The following is a 19,026-nucleotide window of genomic DNA, read 5'->3' on the forward strand; positions in this document are numbered from 1 at the left end:
CTCTCTCTCTCTCTCTCTCTCTCTCTCTCTCTCTCTCTCTCTCTCTCTCTCTCTCTCTCTCTCCCTCCCTCCCTCCCTCCCTCCCTCCCTCCCTCCTTCTCCCCCCTCACTCTCACTCTTCCCTTCCCCTTCACTTCTCCCCCCTCCCCCTCCCTCTCCCTGTCCTCCTCCCTCCTCCCCGCCCCCATAGTAGGAAGCTAGACAGGCAGTGCCCTCGTGCTCTCAGGCCTTTACGTGTCCTTGGGATAAACACTCACTTCAGTTCCACTTCCCTGTCAAAGGTACTACAAGGTGCATGATTTGTTTCTGTATGGACAAGTTCAAGAACTTTAAATTTTGAGTTCTCCTAACTTTAGAGGTTAAAAATAAAAGAGGGTAATGGGTGCTGGAATATCTATAGTGCAGAGTTACTTGAATCAAAAGAGCAGTGGATTCTATGAGGGACCTGTGGGAAGGAATAAGGAAGCCAGTGAGCAAACCAATGGCTTAAGACAAGTGACGTCTAAGACAGGTGAAGCAGGGGTGGAGAGAAGAGAGAAACTCCAACAGTAGACAAGGCTGGGCTTTGGGATGAAAGCTGGAACAGGAGCATGTTCCTCTTTGGATGTGTGCTTTCTGAACACATAAAAATGCACCTCTGTGTCTTTAATTGTAATTAGAGATATAGCATTTCTTGATAAGCAATAAGTAAAAACTAGTTTTTAGTTCATTGTTTCTATCTTAAGGCAGCAAAAACATAGCCTTCACCATGTAGCTGTTTGTTGCTTTTTTTTCCCCTTGACTGCATATGAAAATATCTACTAGCAGAGTGTCAGGGTTCATGTCTGATCTTAGATTCCTTTAGAAACTATGTTTACCAGTAACTCTTAGATTCATCACTTGCAAATTGCCCTAAAATGAACATGGTTAGGATAGTGCATTTTTCTAAACTTACAAAGAGAATATTTTATTTGATGTTTTGCTAAAGCTGGAAATGTGAAGTCTTACCAAAGGACACATACTTCTTTTAAAACAGCGTTTAGTTCATAAATGTGGTTTGGGGTAGGAGGGGCATTTTCAGTCTCTGCTCATTGTTTTATGTGTGAAGAGAGTGCAGTACTAGATTGAAGCCTAGAATGCTTCTCAGATGGCTAATTGTTCATGTGCTTCATGCCCTGAGGTACTTTTATCAGAGTAGCCACTACTTACATTTCAAGAGGGAGGGTTCAAAGACTTTGAAATAGCTAATCTCAGTATTTGGACCACATATTAAGTTGTCAGTCCTTGGATGTGTGCTAACAAATTGGCAATTCTGCATTTGTTACCAAGCAATCAAGGGGGGTATGGTGGGAATTACATCATGACCTTGAGAATGCTTTGGGAAGAGTCACATGGCTACTGATATAAATTGAGGTGGTTGCCGCTGGCAAGAAGTAGCTTTGTCAGTGACTTACCGGTGGGTTTAAGACATTCCCAGTTTATCCTAGGAGTCTCTGCTAGACTGAGGTGGGGTTGAATATCATTTTAGCCAATCAGTTTTCTTCTTTTAATTTGGAAAACTTGCTAAAGAGGTTCTTGCTCTTTTGTTTTTCTATAATTTATTCTATGTAACTGTCATTGGAAAAGATTGGTTGGAGTTTCATTAATATGCTGGAAATGGTTGTTAGGCATTGCATTACTATGGTGTAACACTCACTAGAATGGAAACACTACTGACTTTTGAATCTTCATTCGAATGTGGGCTCTCAACTGTGAGCAGGGCGATTTAGAGACTCTGGGTAGGTTATGAGGAGAAAACTTTGTTTCACAAGACACCAAATATAACACAAATACTGCAGTCTGGAGAGAAATAAAGTTAGTAGATCTGGTATGGTGACACATAACTTTAATCCAAGCCCTTGGGAGGAAGAGACCTCTGCCCTTTCCTCCCAGAAAATAAACTATGTTAGTAGAAAAAAATTATCTTGAGACACAAGTTGCTAAGTAGACCTCACTAAAGTGCTTTTTCTTGTCTGGAATGTAGAGTTGTCCTTCCTTGGCCTCCTGAATGCAGGAGTCAGAGGTGTGCATCACCACACTGAGTGAAAGGACCAGCATTTATATGACACTCACACTCACTGCATAAATAAGGGAACTAGCTCATTGGGCTATTTAAGAGAATGAACCATAGATTAATGCATTAAATAATATACTGCCAAAGATATTTCTGAATGTATTCAGTGCTTTAATATAAAATGAAAAATTCTTCACCAAATATGTTGTGGGCTTTTTGTAAAATGCACACCATAGTGAGAGATACAGAATATCTCTCTGTTATATAGTAGTTTTCCTGGAGATTGCCTATGTCATTATTATTAATTATTTATGGCATATAATTATATCATAATTATTCATTAGAGACAGGCTGTCACCATGAGGTCCTGGTTGGTATGTAGAACAGATTGGCCTAGACATCACAGAGATCTATTTGCCTCTGCTTTCCAACGGCTGGGATTAAAGGTGTAGGCTATCACCCACCAGTGCCTGTATTATTTTTATGGGAAAATTTATAGGTAACAAATGTCAAGTGTCAGTAAGGAATGAGTTTCCTTATATCAGCACCTAAAAAATCTTTCTCCTAGGAAAGGCTTGGATTCACTGATACGATGAACCATTGTGAGATTCAGAGAGTAAACAGGTAACATGCTTCCTGCGAATTTTAGAAGCACACAGTCTTCTATATCTGTGTTTCTTGCTGTAGATGTAACACACGCATGTTTGCAAGCACAGTGGTTTACTAATTAAAAAAAAAACAGGCTGTGTTATTTGAAAAATTTTAAGTGCTTTCAAGTTGCATGAAAAACCACAAAGAGTAAAGCTTTCTACAGCTTCTCTCTTTCTGAGCAGATACTTCAAGAAAGAAATGGTAGAGATAATAATGGAATTTAAATTTTCTTTTGATATTCCAAATGTTCGCACATAAATGAGAATTTTGGATTTTTACTAGATTGACCAGTACTTCCTGGGTGTAAGAGAGCTGTTAAGATCTCCTGCCTGTACTTACAGTAACCCGGAGAAACACGAAAAATACCATTTATAAACTGGAAAAACACAGCAATAACTTCACTTTAGAGATTTCTTAAGACATAACAACATTACCCATGAAAAGAATATAAAGTTAAGGAATACTTGAAATTATGCTGTAAAAATTATCCCTGTTCCATCAACAAAGAACTCCTACGGGCAGTTTGATTGTATTGACTATAAACATTAGGTTTTACAAAGTGACCTCCATGGCAGCTCAGAATAGTTGGTATTTATTTCCCCATTAGCACACACAGTATTAGCAAACATAACACGATGATTGTTGACTGAAAATAAACTCTTGCATTATTAGAAAAAATAGAATTTACAAGTCTGTATTTTGAATAGATTATTCTTAACCAAACACAGGAGCATAGTTTTAAGATTGTTTAAAGGTACAGAGAAAATTCAGTATTTTAAAAGCAAAAGGATTTTCATGTTACTTGTGACCCTTGTGACTTGCCACCTCCAGAGAAAGTGAATTTCAGTAAGGAGGAAGGTCTTGCTTTATAACAACAACTTTATTTTTGAAGTTGGAAGAAACCACGAGTATATTGTAATTAATTTTATTTTAGTTAAAATTTTCAACTAAATTCATTCCTGAATTCTTCTTAAGGCCAATTACAGAAACATTATCTGTGAAAAGCTAGCAGTCCGTTTTAAAATGAGAGAGAGAGAAGGGGGGAGGGAGGAGGGGGCTATCACTTAATAGCTAAGAATGATGTTAAATTATGGTAACATACAACATGTTACAGGTTTAAATTTGATAGTGTGACAGTATAGACCCTGAGACGACCACAGTTATGTGGTGCAGACACCTTAAAAAATTTGCAGATGGCAGTTTTATGTCAGTGAGATTTATATACATCACATACAATTGTTAACAATTATTACGCTTATAATGAAAACTAACAAAATATACTAGTGACGTAAAACTTTAAAGATCCCCTAAAGTCCAAAGCTCAAATTGTTTTTATATATCTGCTATTCTTTAAAGAGTAAAGCTCCTTTTAAGCTTCTATCACATAAATGTAAACAAAACAAGAAACTAACTTGACTCTTAAGATCTATAATAGGGAGGATGGAAACTCTTGATGAAAAGAATATTGATGGATAACGGCATGTCATGATATAGGGAGGCAAAGTCTACGTCGAAAGAGAAAGAGATGAAAGTATGATATAGTAAAGAAGGAAACAGGACTAGTCAATGACAAAGAGAAGAGCTAAAGGCACTTTGGAGCACCGATCCTCTGAAACACATTTCTCTCATTTGTCAGCTTAGCTAGAACTTCACATTTTCCACACTCATATTAAAGAAGAACCAACAGTTCGTATGCTATTTTTAATTCAAGCAATACCTTTAATTAAAAGAAAACCACTACCATGAATTGTTTTGAATTTCATTCCGTGTTTTAATTTAATGCACTATTAGAACATTTGCCAATTAAAACATTAACCATTCAAGATTATTGAGCCTATCGGTAAGCCCTGGGAACAGAAGAGACTCGGAGCTTTTCTGCTGCCTTAACTTTCTTAGCGAGTCCCATTGACAATAGCTGTTGCTCCAAGGAAACAAAAGCAATCATTTCTTGAAGCTCATTTCTCTTACACGTTCCTGTTTCTTTGCTGGAACAGTGTGTTATTTTTAAAAAGGTTTTGACCTGTCCTTCAATTATCTTAGACAATCTACAGCCCTAAGCAAATATTTACCTTATGCCTACAAAAAAAAATCCACAAAGAAAGCCAACAAAACCCCACAACCCAAACCCCAAATACCTAAAAGCCAGCTCCCGTGGGGCCTTACCTATAAGAAGAAGGTATATTTTGCAAAGAGAGATCCCAACCAGGCTGCTACGGAGCTCCATGAGAGCATCCTGTCCCGTGCACACGGCGCCGTTCTCAGTGGCAAGTTGGTTCATGGACCAGCAGCTGCTGGTTTATTTGCTAGGGAAATTAGCAGTGAGGTAACAGACCCTAGCCTGCCTCTTGCTTCTGTGATTTGAATACAGAATGAATGTGTATACAAAGGACACAGGCAGTAGGAACACCTGTTATATGCTTTGTGAGAACACAGGGCTGTGGCTTGCAGAATACTTTCTTAGTGATTCTCAGTAATTTTTCAGTATAGCTTAATAAATTATACTGAGTTATTCATAATCAGAAGGAGGAAGATACTCTCTTTAGGTGACCTCATGATAAATAAAACCCAGGTCTGCTTTCCTATCATGAAATATTATGCCATTATTTTGAAATTTGAAAAAATACTTTCTATGAAAATTGGAGTACTTCATTGATTTCCTAAGTAGTCATTCTTCTTCACAAAGTTACCAATTATCATGCAAAGATAAAGAACCAAGACAGAGCATTAGAATACTGTCTGTGTTATATTTTCTACTACAGATAGCTGTGATAGTTTTATTGGATCTACGTATTCATCTGACTTAAAAAAAATCACAGGTATGTTTGCAAGTGGAACTGAGGCATATATTTTATATAATGATAATGTATAGCATACAGCAACAGATATTACCTAAGGCCATATTTTCTCATCTGAAGCTTAGAGGAAGCGAACCAGTAGCACAGAAAAATCTTGCCTTTGTGTTCTGGCTAAATCTTCTAGCTCCTTTCATTGCTGTGGAAGTCGGTGGTCTGGGGCCTTTGCTTAATATGGTGAGTTCTGAGTGAGCTATTATTTGTCAGAAGGCTCTGGCCTGAGCTTTCTGCATGAAATGGAACATATCTAGAAAAAAATTGGACTTGAAGCTAGTAGAAGTCTCAACACAAGTAACTTTAACAGGGGAGTCCCACTGAAGAAATTCAGTGTTGGGTTGTTGGGGGGGAAGGTATAGCTTTTCATTTTAACTGTTTAAATGAAGACTGTTATTCAAATATTATTAAAAATAAGAAAGGAACAACTGTTATTTTGGAAACTAATTTTGAAAATACTCTTTATGTCAATGTTCCCAACTTGCCAAGGATGTGTCTAAAGGTAAAGACACCACTTTGGGGAGACCCGAATGCTTTATACAGGTCAGTTGCTTTACAATGCTCCATACCTCAGAAATATGTCAAGAGCATCCTCAAGCCCAGGCAATGGCTACATGTTTCTTCATACCCTCTAAATCCTGCACACACATTCACTACAATTTATTTGCTTAGATGTATACTTTCCTTCTCAGATCCTTGACTACAGCGAACAATCTTCGTCACTGACAGTTGGTATCCCAGCGTAACTCTCATTTTTCTTAACAGGTTTCCCTAGAAATAAAACCCTGTGCACTTTAGCTTAAGTTGTCTGCCCCTTAACCATTTCTTACAAAATGCACAGAAAATTTTCATATCAGACTGCACAGCATCGAACTGGGAAAAAAAAAACCATAGAACTTAAACAGATACCACCAAGCTCCTTCACCCCATTTAGATTAGTCTTAGGACAAGCTGTTCCTATTAAATAAGATCATCCTTCATATTGTCCTTACACCAAAAAAATTGGCTCATTATGAGGGTTTCAGATCCTTAACAAGATGTGAGAAACAAAGATAGTACAGAGGGGTGTCCGTAGTGTCAAATATGTAGCATTTAAAGGACTTATAAATATTCCAGTATTTTCTTCATTTTATATTAAAATGTACATTTTTGTGACAGAAAGAAATAGTAGGTGTTTTAATAAGGACTTAAATACAAGCATAATCCATTCTTGTGCTCTTTCCCCTGTCATATACATTAAAAATTTTGCATTACATGTGTTGTTTTGTTTGTACTAGAACTGTACACCTTGACCAAGTGCCCTCTAGTGGTATGTTGGTAAATAACTATGAGAGTATTTGTGAATTTAGGAGTTTTATATCGAAATCATACAGGCAAATTTAACTTCAAGAGCTCCCAAACTGACAGAATTCCTAAAAAATAGTTCCAAAGGGTTTTCTCAGAAAAGGAAAATTCTCCCAGAAATATGGCATCACTCAGAGGCAGTGGCAGGTAGATCTCTGCGTTTGAAGCCAGCCTGGGCTGTATAATGAGATCCTGTCTGGGGCTTGGAGGTGGGGTTGGGTGGTCTTAACACAGTATCTCATAGCACAGTTGATAATCTACCAGCTGTTTCTGTAAAAAAAAAAAAAAGTCCCAAATCCTCACTGTTTACCTACCTTAATTATATTTGCATTAAAAATGAATACACTAAAACAATTTCTGTCCATGATGGTTGAATTAATACGGAGTCACTGGAAGTGTGTGGGAGTTAGGGAGACCAGGGAAAGACTGCTTTCAGACCTTGTCAATCACACATGGCTTACTATTCATTTAAATTATTAGGCTAGTTTTGTTTTACACAGTGAGCATCTACTGCAAACATTTCAAGCTGCTGTAATCTTTAGTACAGATCCCTTCATAGAATTATTTACACTAGAAAAACAATGGGGGAGAGATGGTGAAATCCTCAAGATTACATGAATGGTTGTATCGAAGATGAACTGGGGAAGGAGAACATTTGTTATTGTAATAACTCTGTAATTACATTGATCCCAAAGAGAAGTACATCTGTGGGAAGAGCCAGCCACTAGAGGAGGCAACTGCCTAGGCGATTTCTGTGCTAGTGTCTAAGCCTCCGTACAATCAAGTTGACAACTGCTGCCTCCCAGAGGGCTTATGCTTTAATTTTATAATAAATGTTAAACTAACATAGTTAAGAGGCACTGATGTCCTGATATAAGAATCACTTCTCAGCATAATACCGGGACTCTTTAAGCATTTGAGCAATCACTTTATACCTCTGTAGCAATCTTAGGTAAGTACCTTAACTTCTTCACACCGGTTTCATCATCTTTTAACATGAAGATGATGGTAACTCCAAAAGATGTTCATTCACACGGGCTTGTGGGTGTGTTTTTCCTGTGTTTTTCTTTCTTTCCTTTTTAGTCTTTTTGCTTGTCTGTTTGCACATTTTGTTTTCTAGGAGAAAGTGCGTGGACATTAGGGGTGGGAGCAGATCTAGAATGAGTTGGGGTAGGGGAACCTGATCAGATATTGTCTGAAAAAAAATCGTGATATAAAAAACAAACAAACAAAAACAAAACAAAAAAAAATAAAGAAAAGATGCTCATGTAGATACATGCATGAGGTCATACACATGAAGCCTTTAACAAAGTTTCTCCCAATTCGTAAATTTTCATTGTTACCTATTATTATTAGCTCTGGGTTTGCAATAGCAGAATTACTCCGTAACTTTCTGCTTTATAGCACTAATTACAAGACCAGGACGTGGGACTTTTACTAGAGTGTTTACAGGGAATGCCAAGAATGAAGAACCTACGGCTGGCTGCCATCAGTATCTTAGGGGTCCTGCCTCCCAGTTTCCTCAGGGCACACCCAGAGCCACTGGGAAATTCCATGTCTTAGGTCACCTGTCCAAGTGCTCTTTATAGAGGTCAGTCTCTTAGTCTCATTCCTCACCCCTCTAGCCCAGATGTGCTTTCTCTTGCACTCCTAGAGGGCGTCTTGTCAAAGTGAACTATGTACAGTCGCCTCAGAGTTTGTTTCGCTCGGCGGCCAGACTACCTGAGTCTTAGGTATTCGTCTCGCCCAACCCTCTTCCACGTCCAGGTAGTGACTCCGGACCAAGAAGCGTTGCTTCTTGGGAAATGTAGTACTGAGGCTGGCTTCCTTCTTTGATTGCAGCCGGAAGACTACATTTCCCATCATGTTCAGGGAAAGGAAGGCTGACCCAGGCGGGCAGCTCCACGTGACTACTCACTATGGCTTCCCTGTGTTGTAGCCGGCTGTTTGGTGGTCTTGTGTGATTTGTTACTTCTCTGAGGCAGGGTAATCGTCTCTTGACTTCGACATGCAAAAAATCAAATCTCTCATGACCCGGCAGGTGAGTTCTGTTGTCTGAAGCAAAGAGCTTCCCGCTCCCGGCTGGGAGAGGAGCCAAGACGCCCAGTTCCCGGGTGGCGGTGGGCGGAGGCTTAAGTTATAGTGGGTGGAGGGTGTCAGGGGTGTTGGGCAGTTAAGTAGTACCCTGGAAAACTCACCTGAGCCTCCTAGACCCGACCTCGACTCTTTGTGGGAAGTGTCTTCCTACACACATTCATTTAGACAAAGCCAGTCAGGGAGTTGGGCTGTCTTTGTCTCTCCTCCTTTGCTTTAGCTTCCTTTCTAGGACAGCCTCAGCTGCTTTGCAGAGTCCCCCTCGGCCTCACTGGTGGTGGTTTGCCAGTAGGTACCCTGGAAAGTGAGGTGGGATCTGTGCAATGGAGAAGACTCGAAAAGAGCGAGGGTGAAGACACAGGGCTGTTTGTAGGCAACATTGGTAGTGTGGTTTGGGGGCAACTCTCCAAACTTTGTAGCTGTTCTCTGGATGTAAAAATGGTAATGACAGTTCCCTTTCTATCCCCCCCATCTCAAAGTACCGCATTGTAGGTCACCAGTAAGCTAGTATATGTGAACATTCTTTGTGTATTGCTACTTAAAAAAAATAATAAATGTTCTGACAAAACAATGGTTTGTTTATGTTTTTGCCAGAATGATAATTCATGAATAAGACTGATACTTTATCTTGTCTCATGTATGTTGTATGTTAGGACTTCCTAATACTGTGTCTCAACTTCCTTCAAGAAGTTGAAGAAATTTATTTATTTTTAGGTATTTATTGATAATTTTATTTCAGAAACCTTTAGTTTGACTGTAGCATTTTTAGCTACTGTAACATAATTAGAATTTTTTTGTTTTAATAAGAAAGAAACATAGTTTAGATGAGTTTTAAATCAGCGTGGCTTAGAAATGTTGGTAGAGTCCTTTCTTCAAAGCTTAACTTGTAATTTCTTTTTCTTAACAAAAGAGAAGAGGAATTCAAAGGACTTCTTGACCTGCTTGTGGATTCAGAGTTTTAGCGATACTGGGACAGTTTCATATAATTTTTTATAGACTGTACATACATGATCCTTGCATAATGGTTTTCCTTTTCTTGATTGGAGTCAAGAAACTTGGAAAAAATGTTCTATGAATAATAAAATGAACAGGTAGGCAAGTAGAGGCATTTAACAATCTTTCACGTTGTTGAACACTGGGGTTGTCCTGCTGCTTCTTACTTGAGAATAGGTTTGGAAGCTGCTCCATCCTGAGGGGAGAAGAGAAAGCAGATAATCTGAACACTGGGGTTGTGCTGCTGTTTCTTACTTGAGAATAGGCTTGGAGGCTGCTCCATCCTGAGGGGAGAAGAGAAAGCAGATAATCAGGAGCTGACTTGCAGCCACTCAAGTGCTACATGACTACATTCTGGTTTGACTTTTTGTCTGCTTGGTCTTGTCTGTTAAGCCACATAGTCCATTGCCTGTCATACAGCTTGTAAATGCCTTGGGCTGCTGCATTTGGACATTTCTTCCTAAGGTTGGTGGTCTCTTCCATTTGGTGCCTGTTATCATAGGTATATAGTAGCTTTGGTGATTTGACTTTTTGGTTTTGGGTCTTATGAAAATGAGTAGGAGAGAAAAGACAAACAATTCCAGAGAACTGGTTATAATATATCCATAACGTTTGTAAGTGTAATGCTGAACAGAAAGTGCGATTTCTTAAGCCTCACATAGTTTATTGAGTTCTAGCAAGTTAAATCTGTGTTTAATTGGAGAGGAAAAAAGTCTTTAGAACATGTACAAGAACTGTATACATAGTGAGGTAAAGTTAGGAGGTTTATGCAGATGAGAAGTCTAATTATATATAAGGCTCAATTTATACATATTATGCTGTTGATGCATATTAGAGAGAGATGAAATTCTGGTTTATGAAAATTTAATTTTCTTTATGTTCTCTCTCTTGCTCACTCGCTCACCATTTTGATCTTTCTTTGCAAAAGGTTCACAGGGATGGATACCCTTTGTTAGCCAGCCTTATGTAGATGAGATCTGTGACTCATCATTCCCCACTATGCTGGCCTCTGTTCTTTCAGCTCTGTCAAATTGAATTGAGCATTATGAGCCAGGCACTATTCCAGATTTGGGAGAGGCAGCAATGAATAGAAGAGACAAGCGAGTGCTAAGGAAGACATAGTGAGGAAAATGTTTGGAAAAGGAGATAAGGAGGCCTGGGAGGTTTTACAGTTTAAGATCAATTATATCTGTAGATATCAGCTAGTCATAGAAAGCTTCAGTGAAAAGATAATACAAAGGCCTGAGAGAAGTGAGGGGGGTGAACTGGGTGAGTGGATACCAGCAAAACAAATTCAGGGACTGTTATGGTCCAGTGTAGGCAGAGTATAGGGAATAAAGTAAAAGGCCTCCAGAGATAAGGTCAGGATGAGGACATCAAGCTAAAGGCAGGAAGCAGGTAACACTGAACATTACAGATCATAGCATACCGACTTTTGTTCTGAGTGAAATGACGTTCGGCCATTTTGGTTTTAGTAATATACTTAAGAAGGATGAAGAACAAGAATAGAGAGACTACAGAGGCTACTGCAGTGATCCAGGTGGTAAAGAGAATGGGCCTTATCCTGTTGTAAGTGCAGAGCTAGCAAAATTCCCTGATGAGTTGTGTAAAGGGTCAAGGGTGGCCCAAGGTGGCTTAGCCCCTGCAGTTAGAAGAATACAGTTGTTAGAAGAATAGAATGGAGGACACTGGAGGAGCAGTGATTTGAGGGAAGAGGCTTTTAGACTTGTTTATATGAAGCTACTGCTTAGATATTTAAGTAGAGACTTTGACAAATGGGTCTGAGTTTCTGGGTGGGAATCCGAGGGATAAATACACCTTCAGGAAGTACAAGTCTACTGCTGCCAAACACAGACAGACTGGCAGACAGCACTGCCTGAAGTTAAGTGGAGTGACTGTAGATATATGAAAAATCCAAACTGCTCTTTCCATTTAATATTAAGAGACGGGTTCTGCAGAGCAGAACAGTGATGTATGAAGTCTGTAGCAGCCTGCTGATTAATAAATACTTACTGAATGAATTTGGGTAAAGAGAAAAACAAAAAAGCAAGAGTTTAAAAGATGCTATAGCTCTACCAGGTAGGACTTGAGTGAGAGTCAGCTCTGGGACTGAACAACTTGGGGGCCATGGGGACCTAAGAACAGCCCTCCCTCCCTCCTTCCCTTCCTTCTTCCCTCCTTTCCTCCCTCCCTCCCTCCTCCCTCCCTCCCTCTCTCCCTCTCATCTCTCCCTGTTTCTCTACCTCCCTCCTTTCCTCTCTTTTTTCCCTTTCTATTTCTCTCTCCCTCTCCATAAAGATTTTTCTCCTTTTTATAATTTATATTATATAAATGTATTTCATTTTTATTTATGTGTTTTTCCTGCATTTGTGTCTCCGTGACATATTCCTCTGGAAGTGGAGTTACAGCCAGTATGAGCTGCCATGTGGGCCCTGGGAATTAAACCCAGGTCCTCTGGAAGAGTAGTTAGTGCTCTTGACTGTTGAGCCACCTCACCAGCTCAGACAACAGCATTTCGTTTGAAGTAGTGGAGAAGAAATCCTGGCTAGGTTGGGCTCAAGTCAACTGTATTGGGGAGAGAGAAGGAGAGAAATTATAAAGACTCAAGTCTTTCTAAGATAAGAAGGAGCAAATAGCTGCAAATGTCATTTTGTTCTAATAGGACAAAAATTGCTAACTTTATAAGAGGAACAAAAAGTTCATATAGCTGTAATCTAAGTATCTTTATTCTTGATTGATTCGGGCTAGAGACATGGCTCAGCCATTAAAGGCTAGGCTCACAACCAGGAATAGAAGAAAGTACAAAGGCAGCTTTATTGATGCTGAATTTATATACATTTAAATTGGGGAAAAATAATTAGAAAAGAGTATTAGATAGTGGATAAGGATAATAACAAATGTTTTGTTTAATAAAGGCAGAGCACCACAGTTTGAGAGGTAAATTTGTGCCTTAGATGAGAATAGCAGAACATCGACTTTATAGTTAGTAAGAACTTAAAAAGCTGACAATGAAAGGGTTAACAGCCTATCGTCTTAAATTATGGTTGTGTGCCAGATATATGTAGAGACATGTAGGTCCTTATTTTCTCATTTCTATTTTGTTAAAAGCCATTTCTCTGTGATCTAATACTTGTAAGTATAAGGGTTAAAACGTGAGATGGCTGAAAGCTAGCAGGGCCTGCTTTGGTCCCTCACAGCCACTGTCCCTTTCATTCTTTATAATTCTGAGTTCTCACCATGGTTGGAGTCTATCACACAGGAAGGGTAGGTAGATTGTGCAAGGCCACAGGAGAGTCAGGGCACAAACCAGGAAGTCTGTTCTGGAGTCCACTCCACTTTATTGGCTCCTGACATCGGGCTTCCAACTTTTATTCTTACTTTGTATAGTTGGAAGAAAGCTGCCATGCTTTCTGTTGATAATTGTGTAATGATTTAGAGGTGAAACCTTTTTCTAGATAGTGGTTTACATCACACTTCTATTCTGGCATTTATGGAAAGAGGAAAATATACATGCTATAGTCAAGGATTTCTGTCAGATTAATTATACCTTTAAAGCATGTTTAAAGACTTGTTAGGGCTGGAGAGATGGCTCAGTGGTTAAGAGCACTGGCTGCTCTTCCAGAGGTCCTAAGTTCAATTTCCAGCAACCACACCGGCTCACAACCACAACAGTGGGATCCAGTGCCCTCTTCTGGTGTGTCTGAGGACAGTGACGGTGTACTCACATACATAAAATAAATAAAATCTTTAAAGAAAAAAAAAAGACATGCTAAATAACTACTTGTTGAAAATGACATTTAAGTAATAGTATCATTTGAATTAAATTAAAAGTTTTACTTTCCTATGTGTGCATAGTTATGTATTGTCTATGTCTATGGAGGTTTATTTGTCTAAATTAGCCTTGACATTTTTGATGCTTCATATGAGTTGCAGTGAGAAACCTAGGATAGGACGAACAGTCCAGGCCTTGCAATGGGATCCAACACACACTCTGTTGCCGAGCATATGTGGCTGCAGTAGACTTTATCCCAGGAGGAGTTCCCAGGAGCTACAGCCCGCAGGCGGTGGCATGCTCCCATGGGAACACAGTGCTGAGAAGTTGGAGGCTGGCACCTGAGCAACAACTTCGACCCAAGAATTTACTTTTCAGTTTTGTTTTGTTTTAATTTTTGGTGTTTGTTTTGTTTGGGAACTTTGGTAGCCATTGTGCAATAGAGGCAAATAACATTGCCTTCTCCTTTCCCTGAGACTCACAGTGTAAGAGAAGTACGTGCACTTCGTATTTAAAGCTTCACTGATTTGGCTGAGATTGCTTTGAAAATGTCTAGCTGTGTTTCTGAAGCATGAACAGTCCTCCGAGTCCCCCAGGGTGTGAACAAAAGTGCAAACCCTGTCCAGTCTTAAAAGAGCCTACTCGTTAGGTGCATGGCAGGGCTCTGGACCTTTAAGAACTTCCCTGGGAGGTATTAGTGGACACAATCCTCAGCTATGTTTGGAAGTACTTGTGTGCTGTGAAGCATAGGGCTTTAAGGAAACTCCTCAGAGGAAATCTGAAGCTGGTGGGGTGTTGGCTTTAGATTTTTGGGGAGGGAGAGTGATAACAGGAAAGAAGGAGGGATGGGCTGGATAATCTGGAAATAATGGTAGAAAACTGCTGTTATAAACTTGTAGATGTGACTGGTGCTATTTCATCACAAGAAATATAAGCACCTCTACAGCACAGTATGTATTTTGGTGACTAAAGACCCTAAAGAGTCAGTAGGAGACACCTGAAGGGCAATTGTACCTTGTAAATCTCTCCTTAGAATTATGTTCCAGCTGCTTTCCCCTACAGACTAATGTCAGTTCTTTAATATCTACCATATTTTTTTAAGATGGGGCTTTAAAATGAAGTTTAGATGCTGAGTCTTTCCTGTCTTTCTAAGTGCCCCTGGTATATGTGTGGCTTTCTGTATTCCTCAGCTGATGTGCATACAGAAGGGACAGCTAAAGAGCAGGGAGATGGGGCTCTTAGTCTTACCCTAGGCAGCATGAACTGACTGTATTAGTGACAAATGATCAAGATTAACAGAGGGCCTACGTATGTTTTAATTAGCATTTTAAAAGTTTTGAACTAGATCAATTGGTGAGTGTATTTTTATCTGTAAAAGATAATATTATGGTTTGCTTGGACCCTTTTTTCAAGGTGAATTTATTAATGATTTAAATAAAAGTATGTTTATGGAAGGCTTTGTAATCTTTCCTTTCTTTTTGTTTTAAAGCTGTGGTTAAGATAGACTTCTCCTCTGTTGACAGCGCCACATCATACTCCTTTATTTTAAAATACTCCAAATACATTCTTACTTGGTTTCATAGCAGACCATATATATTAAGTGACAAATATTCTTAGAATGTATGTTCACTGTATTTTGAAGTGAGAAAATCTCATTTTAAAACTGTCATGTCTGTTTAACTAGGTGTGCTCTATCTTTTTGCAGTTCTTTAGCACAATTAAATTGTGTTTGTTTCTCTCTCTTTTTTAAGGGTCTGAAGAGCCCTCCTGAGAGCCTCAATGATCTTGGTGCCTTTGAGAGCCTTCGGGTCCCTGGAAAGGTATTGATCTACATGTGTGGTTGACTTTTCACTTCCCTGAGAACAGACTTTGTGCCTCTGGGTACTAATTGCTTCTCTGAAGCTCTGCTTCCCACAGCAGGTGGTTGCTGTGATAAGCTAGGTGATGCTTTTGCTTTCATTGTGCGAGGATGCACTATGAGTCACCAGTAAATCAAAAACTGCCAAGTTAGTAACGGTAGGGTTTATTATATCAAAGTCTTGGTTTGACAGCAGATATATAAATATATATATATATATGTATTACACATATATATATAAAACTCACTTTTTTTCTGTAATTTGAAAATGTCAAGTAGGATAATTTATTACTGACTTTTAAATGCTGTAGCATTCTGAGCCCCAAAGTATATTTAATTATGTTTTTCCTTTGGGCAGGGAATTTTGATAAACAAGTGAGACCCAACTTATTCTAAGTCTGATGTATTTCAGATTTTAATCCTGTAATATTCATGTGAGCAACTCAGTTTACAAGTTTAATGTATGCCACTTGGAAGCTAGCTGGCTTTCCCCTGGAGACCAGTCAGCCATTGTTAACCCTGCTGTCACTCGTTGTGGGCTGCTGCTGCTGCTGAGAGCGTGGTGTGAATCACAGCTCTGCCACAGATAAAGGCTTTCAGATAATTTTAATTTGAGGATTGTGGTGGGGGGTGGGATTTTGCCTTTTTTTTTTTTTTTTTAACAGCTAGGGACTAAACCCAGTGCAATGCTTCAGATTAGTGAAAGCAGTTTTTAGAAATGAAAAATACTAATTTAAAATGAGTATTTAAGAATAACCCTTTCAATTACTATAAAAGTAGTTTATGTGAGGCACAGAAAACAGTCCCTAGAAAAATATTACATGCTTACTAGGCATGCTTACCAGGCAGCTGTTCTGTAGCTGAATTAACCCTCCACTCCCTGAACATCATAATTAAAAGAACTCTTCGTTTTTCTGTGTCTGGCATCCCCACCCAAGAAGCTTTTATTTTCTTGCTAGAAATTTCTCGTACATATTTTCATACATTTTTATTATACATGGTTATGTAAGGGCATTTTCATACAGCTTTACAATGTACTTTGATTACGCCTCTCTCCATACCCCATTACCAGTCTGCTCTGAGTCCCCAGCCGCCTTAGTAGTCCCTTTATTATCCAGATAGTTTAGCTTCAGCTTTCATGTCATTTATATGCACCTGATTTTATGTATTTATAGTGTCTAGGACCTGTAAATGAGAGAGGATATTCAATGATTATCTTTGAGACTGAGATACCTTGCTTAATATGATGATTATGTCTGTATTTCTGTAAGTTACATAATGGCTGGAGGAAATTCTATTATGTATACAAAGCACATTTCCTTCCTTCATTCCTTGTAGTTGGAAACCTCTGCTGGTTTCCTAGCTTAGCTACAGGGAGTGCTGTTGCAGTGAGCACTGGTGTGCCATGCATGGCCTGGTTGCCAGGAGTCTTATGGGCAAATGCGCGGGAACTGTACAAGGGATGCATGGATGGCCAGTGTTTCCTTAATTATGGGTGGCCTGGTTTCCATTCCCAGCAGCAGTTCACGTCCTTGTCGGCATATGTGCTGTTTCTGATTTTTCTTGCTAGATTATCTGGGGCTCCTCACACCTCAGTGTCAGTTCCTTTCTCCTTCAGACACTTTAACCAGTGAAGGAAGTTTTATGCTTACTGTTCAATCTGAAGGTGAGTTCAGACCCAAGCATAGTGTCTCAATATAATAAAATACTAATAATCATAGTGCATAAAGTAGTTCAGACAAAGATTTAGGCATTTCACACACACACACACACAAACACACACAGACACACTATCTTATTAAATTTGGTTGTGGTACAGTTAGGAAATAAGTACTAACCATCCATCCTAACGGATAAATAATTGTCTTTATCTATGTGGTGAAGAAAAAAGATGATTACACATTGTGGACATATCTTAAACTTGATTGTATTACATATTTTAAAATCAGTGTCAGGTTGATGATTGAATTTCATTAAAATACATGAATTTCATAAAGGAACGGTCTTTTGTCTTTAAACCCCAAGACCTGATTTTTTTTGTGATTGTGGTGGCAGTGGATTTATGTATAGTTCTTATGGACTCTTACTGTGTTTCTTTCAGATATCTGGCCATGGGTAGAGTGTACAGTGTGGGGGTCACAAGATCAGCAAGTGAAAGTGGCCCAGGGGAACATTATGTCTAAGCATTGGTCTTTTGGGCACATACTGAGGAGTTTCTAGATTGTAAAGTAATTAATGGAAAGAGATGCTTGTTTGCTAAGCTGCAGCTAGCCTTCTGATCAGAACACCTCCCCGGAGCCTCACGTCTGTGTGTTCTCTGCTTACTGGCAGCATCACAAGAGCTGGGAGATCTGGGGCTGCTGCCCTCTCTCCAAGTGGCTTCACCCACACAAGAGCCACACAGTCCCAGGTGATGATGCTCTAGTTGGTAGACTTGAGTTTGATGGCAGTTGGGCTCATGGTCACTACTGAGTGTGATAGCTAAGAGACCTGAGTTGCTGTCTTCAAAAACTGATTCTAAGTTTTTCAGATTAGTGAAAGCATTTATAAAAATGGAAAATACTAATTTGAAATGCGTCTTTTAAAATAACCCTTTTGTTTACTATAAAAGTAGTATATGAGATGTACAGAAGATATTCTAGAAATAGTTTACAAATTCTAGAAAAATATTACAAAAGTCCCTGGCATTGTGAAGGATGACGTTTCTTCTTGTAGTGTCCCTGTGACTTTTCAGTAACAATTTTCAACATTGCCTGTGTGCTAGACCTGCTGTAGAACTGGCATCACCGCAGTAGAAAAACAGGGAACTCCCCCAAGCTGAAGCCTTATTCCTGTTACAGTCACATGACCTTGAAGGACAGAGGTGATCCTCAGCCAGGCTGCTCTGCTTCATCTGAAGAGTGTCCCCCTCCTGCTTCTGAACCACAGGGCTATATGCTCTGAAGATGATTTTGAAACTGGGATTATGAATTCAGTAATCTCTCTGTTTCGTGGAAACTACAGTATATTTATTACTAGGGTTAAAGCTGTTCGGTGATGGGTTAAGATAATATGTACTTTTTAATTTTACTTAAGTAATTTAAGTGCTGTGAAGAAACATTTACATACTTCCACTGAATGACATTACCACACTATATTAACAGCATATAGGTAGAACGTTGAACATAATCCCTTCTGTTCAAGAATGAGCTCATCTTTTTTCTTTTTAATGCTGTAACATTCTGAACCTCAAAGTATATCTAATTATGTTTTTCCTTCAGGCAGAGAATTTGAAAAGACAAATGAAACCCACCTTACATTGTCTGATATTTTTTAATCCCCTAAAATTCACTCAAACATCTCAGTTTACAAGTTTAATGCATGAATACTTTTCTTTTTTCTTTGTCATAATATATTTCTAATTGGAAGAAGGAACTGTCAAAGTCAAGAAAGAATT

The 19,026-nt window shown here is 39.0% G+C and overlaps 2 protein-coding genes across 8 annotated transcripts in view; one reads left to right on the top strand and one right to left on the bottom strand.

The window, feature by feature from the left end:
- Hepacam2 (HEPACAM family member 2) overlaps positions 1-7,930 on the bottom strand; it is a 40,231-nt gene extending 32,301 nt beyond the window's left edge. For 2 of the 5 annotated variants that reach the window (XM_028779181.1, XM_028779182.1), the window contains exon 1: positions 4,847-4,932. In XM_028779181.1, coding sequence (XP_028635014.1) covers positions 4,847-4,907 — 61 coding nt within the window. In that variant the 5' untranslated portion in view covers positions 4,908-4,932. Of the gene's footprint in view, positions 1-4,846; positions 4,941-7,833 lie in introns of those variants that run through there. The other 3 variants (XM_028779183.1, XM_028779178.1, XM_028779179.1) reach the window with 3 other exon arrangements.
- Positions 7,931-8,751: 821 nt separating this feature from the next.
- Vps50 (VPS50 subunit of EARP/GARPII complex) overlaps positions 8,752-19,026 on the top strand; it is a 98,659-nt gene continuing 88,384 nt past the window's right edge. The window contains exons 1-2 of one of the 3 annotated variants that reach the window (XM_028779150.1): positions 8,752-8,914; positions 15,484-15,552. In XM_028779150.1, coding sequence (XP_028634983.1) covers positions 8,882-8,914; positions 15,484-15,552 — 102 coding nt within the window. In that variant the 5' untranslated portion in view covers positions 8,752-8,881. The remainder of the gene's footprint in view (positions 8,915-15,483; positions 15,553-19,026) is intronic. The other 2 variants (XR_003712867.1, XM_028779151.1) reach the window with 2 other exon arrangements.

The sequence above is a fragment of the Grammomys surdaster genome, unplaced genomic scaffold (genome assembly GCF_004785775.1).
Source record: "Grammomys surdaster isolate TR1022 unplaced genomic scaffold, NIH_TR_1.0 345, whole genome shotgun sequence".
In the NCBI taxonomy this organism is placed as follows: Eukaryota; Metazoa; Chordata; class Mammalia; order Rodentia; family Muridae; genus Grammomys; species Grammomys surdaster.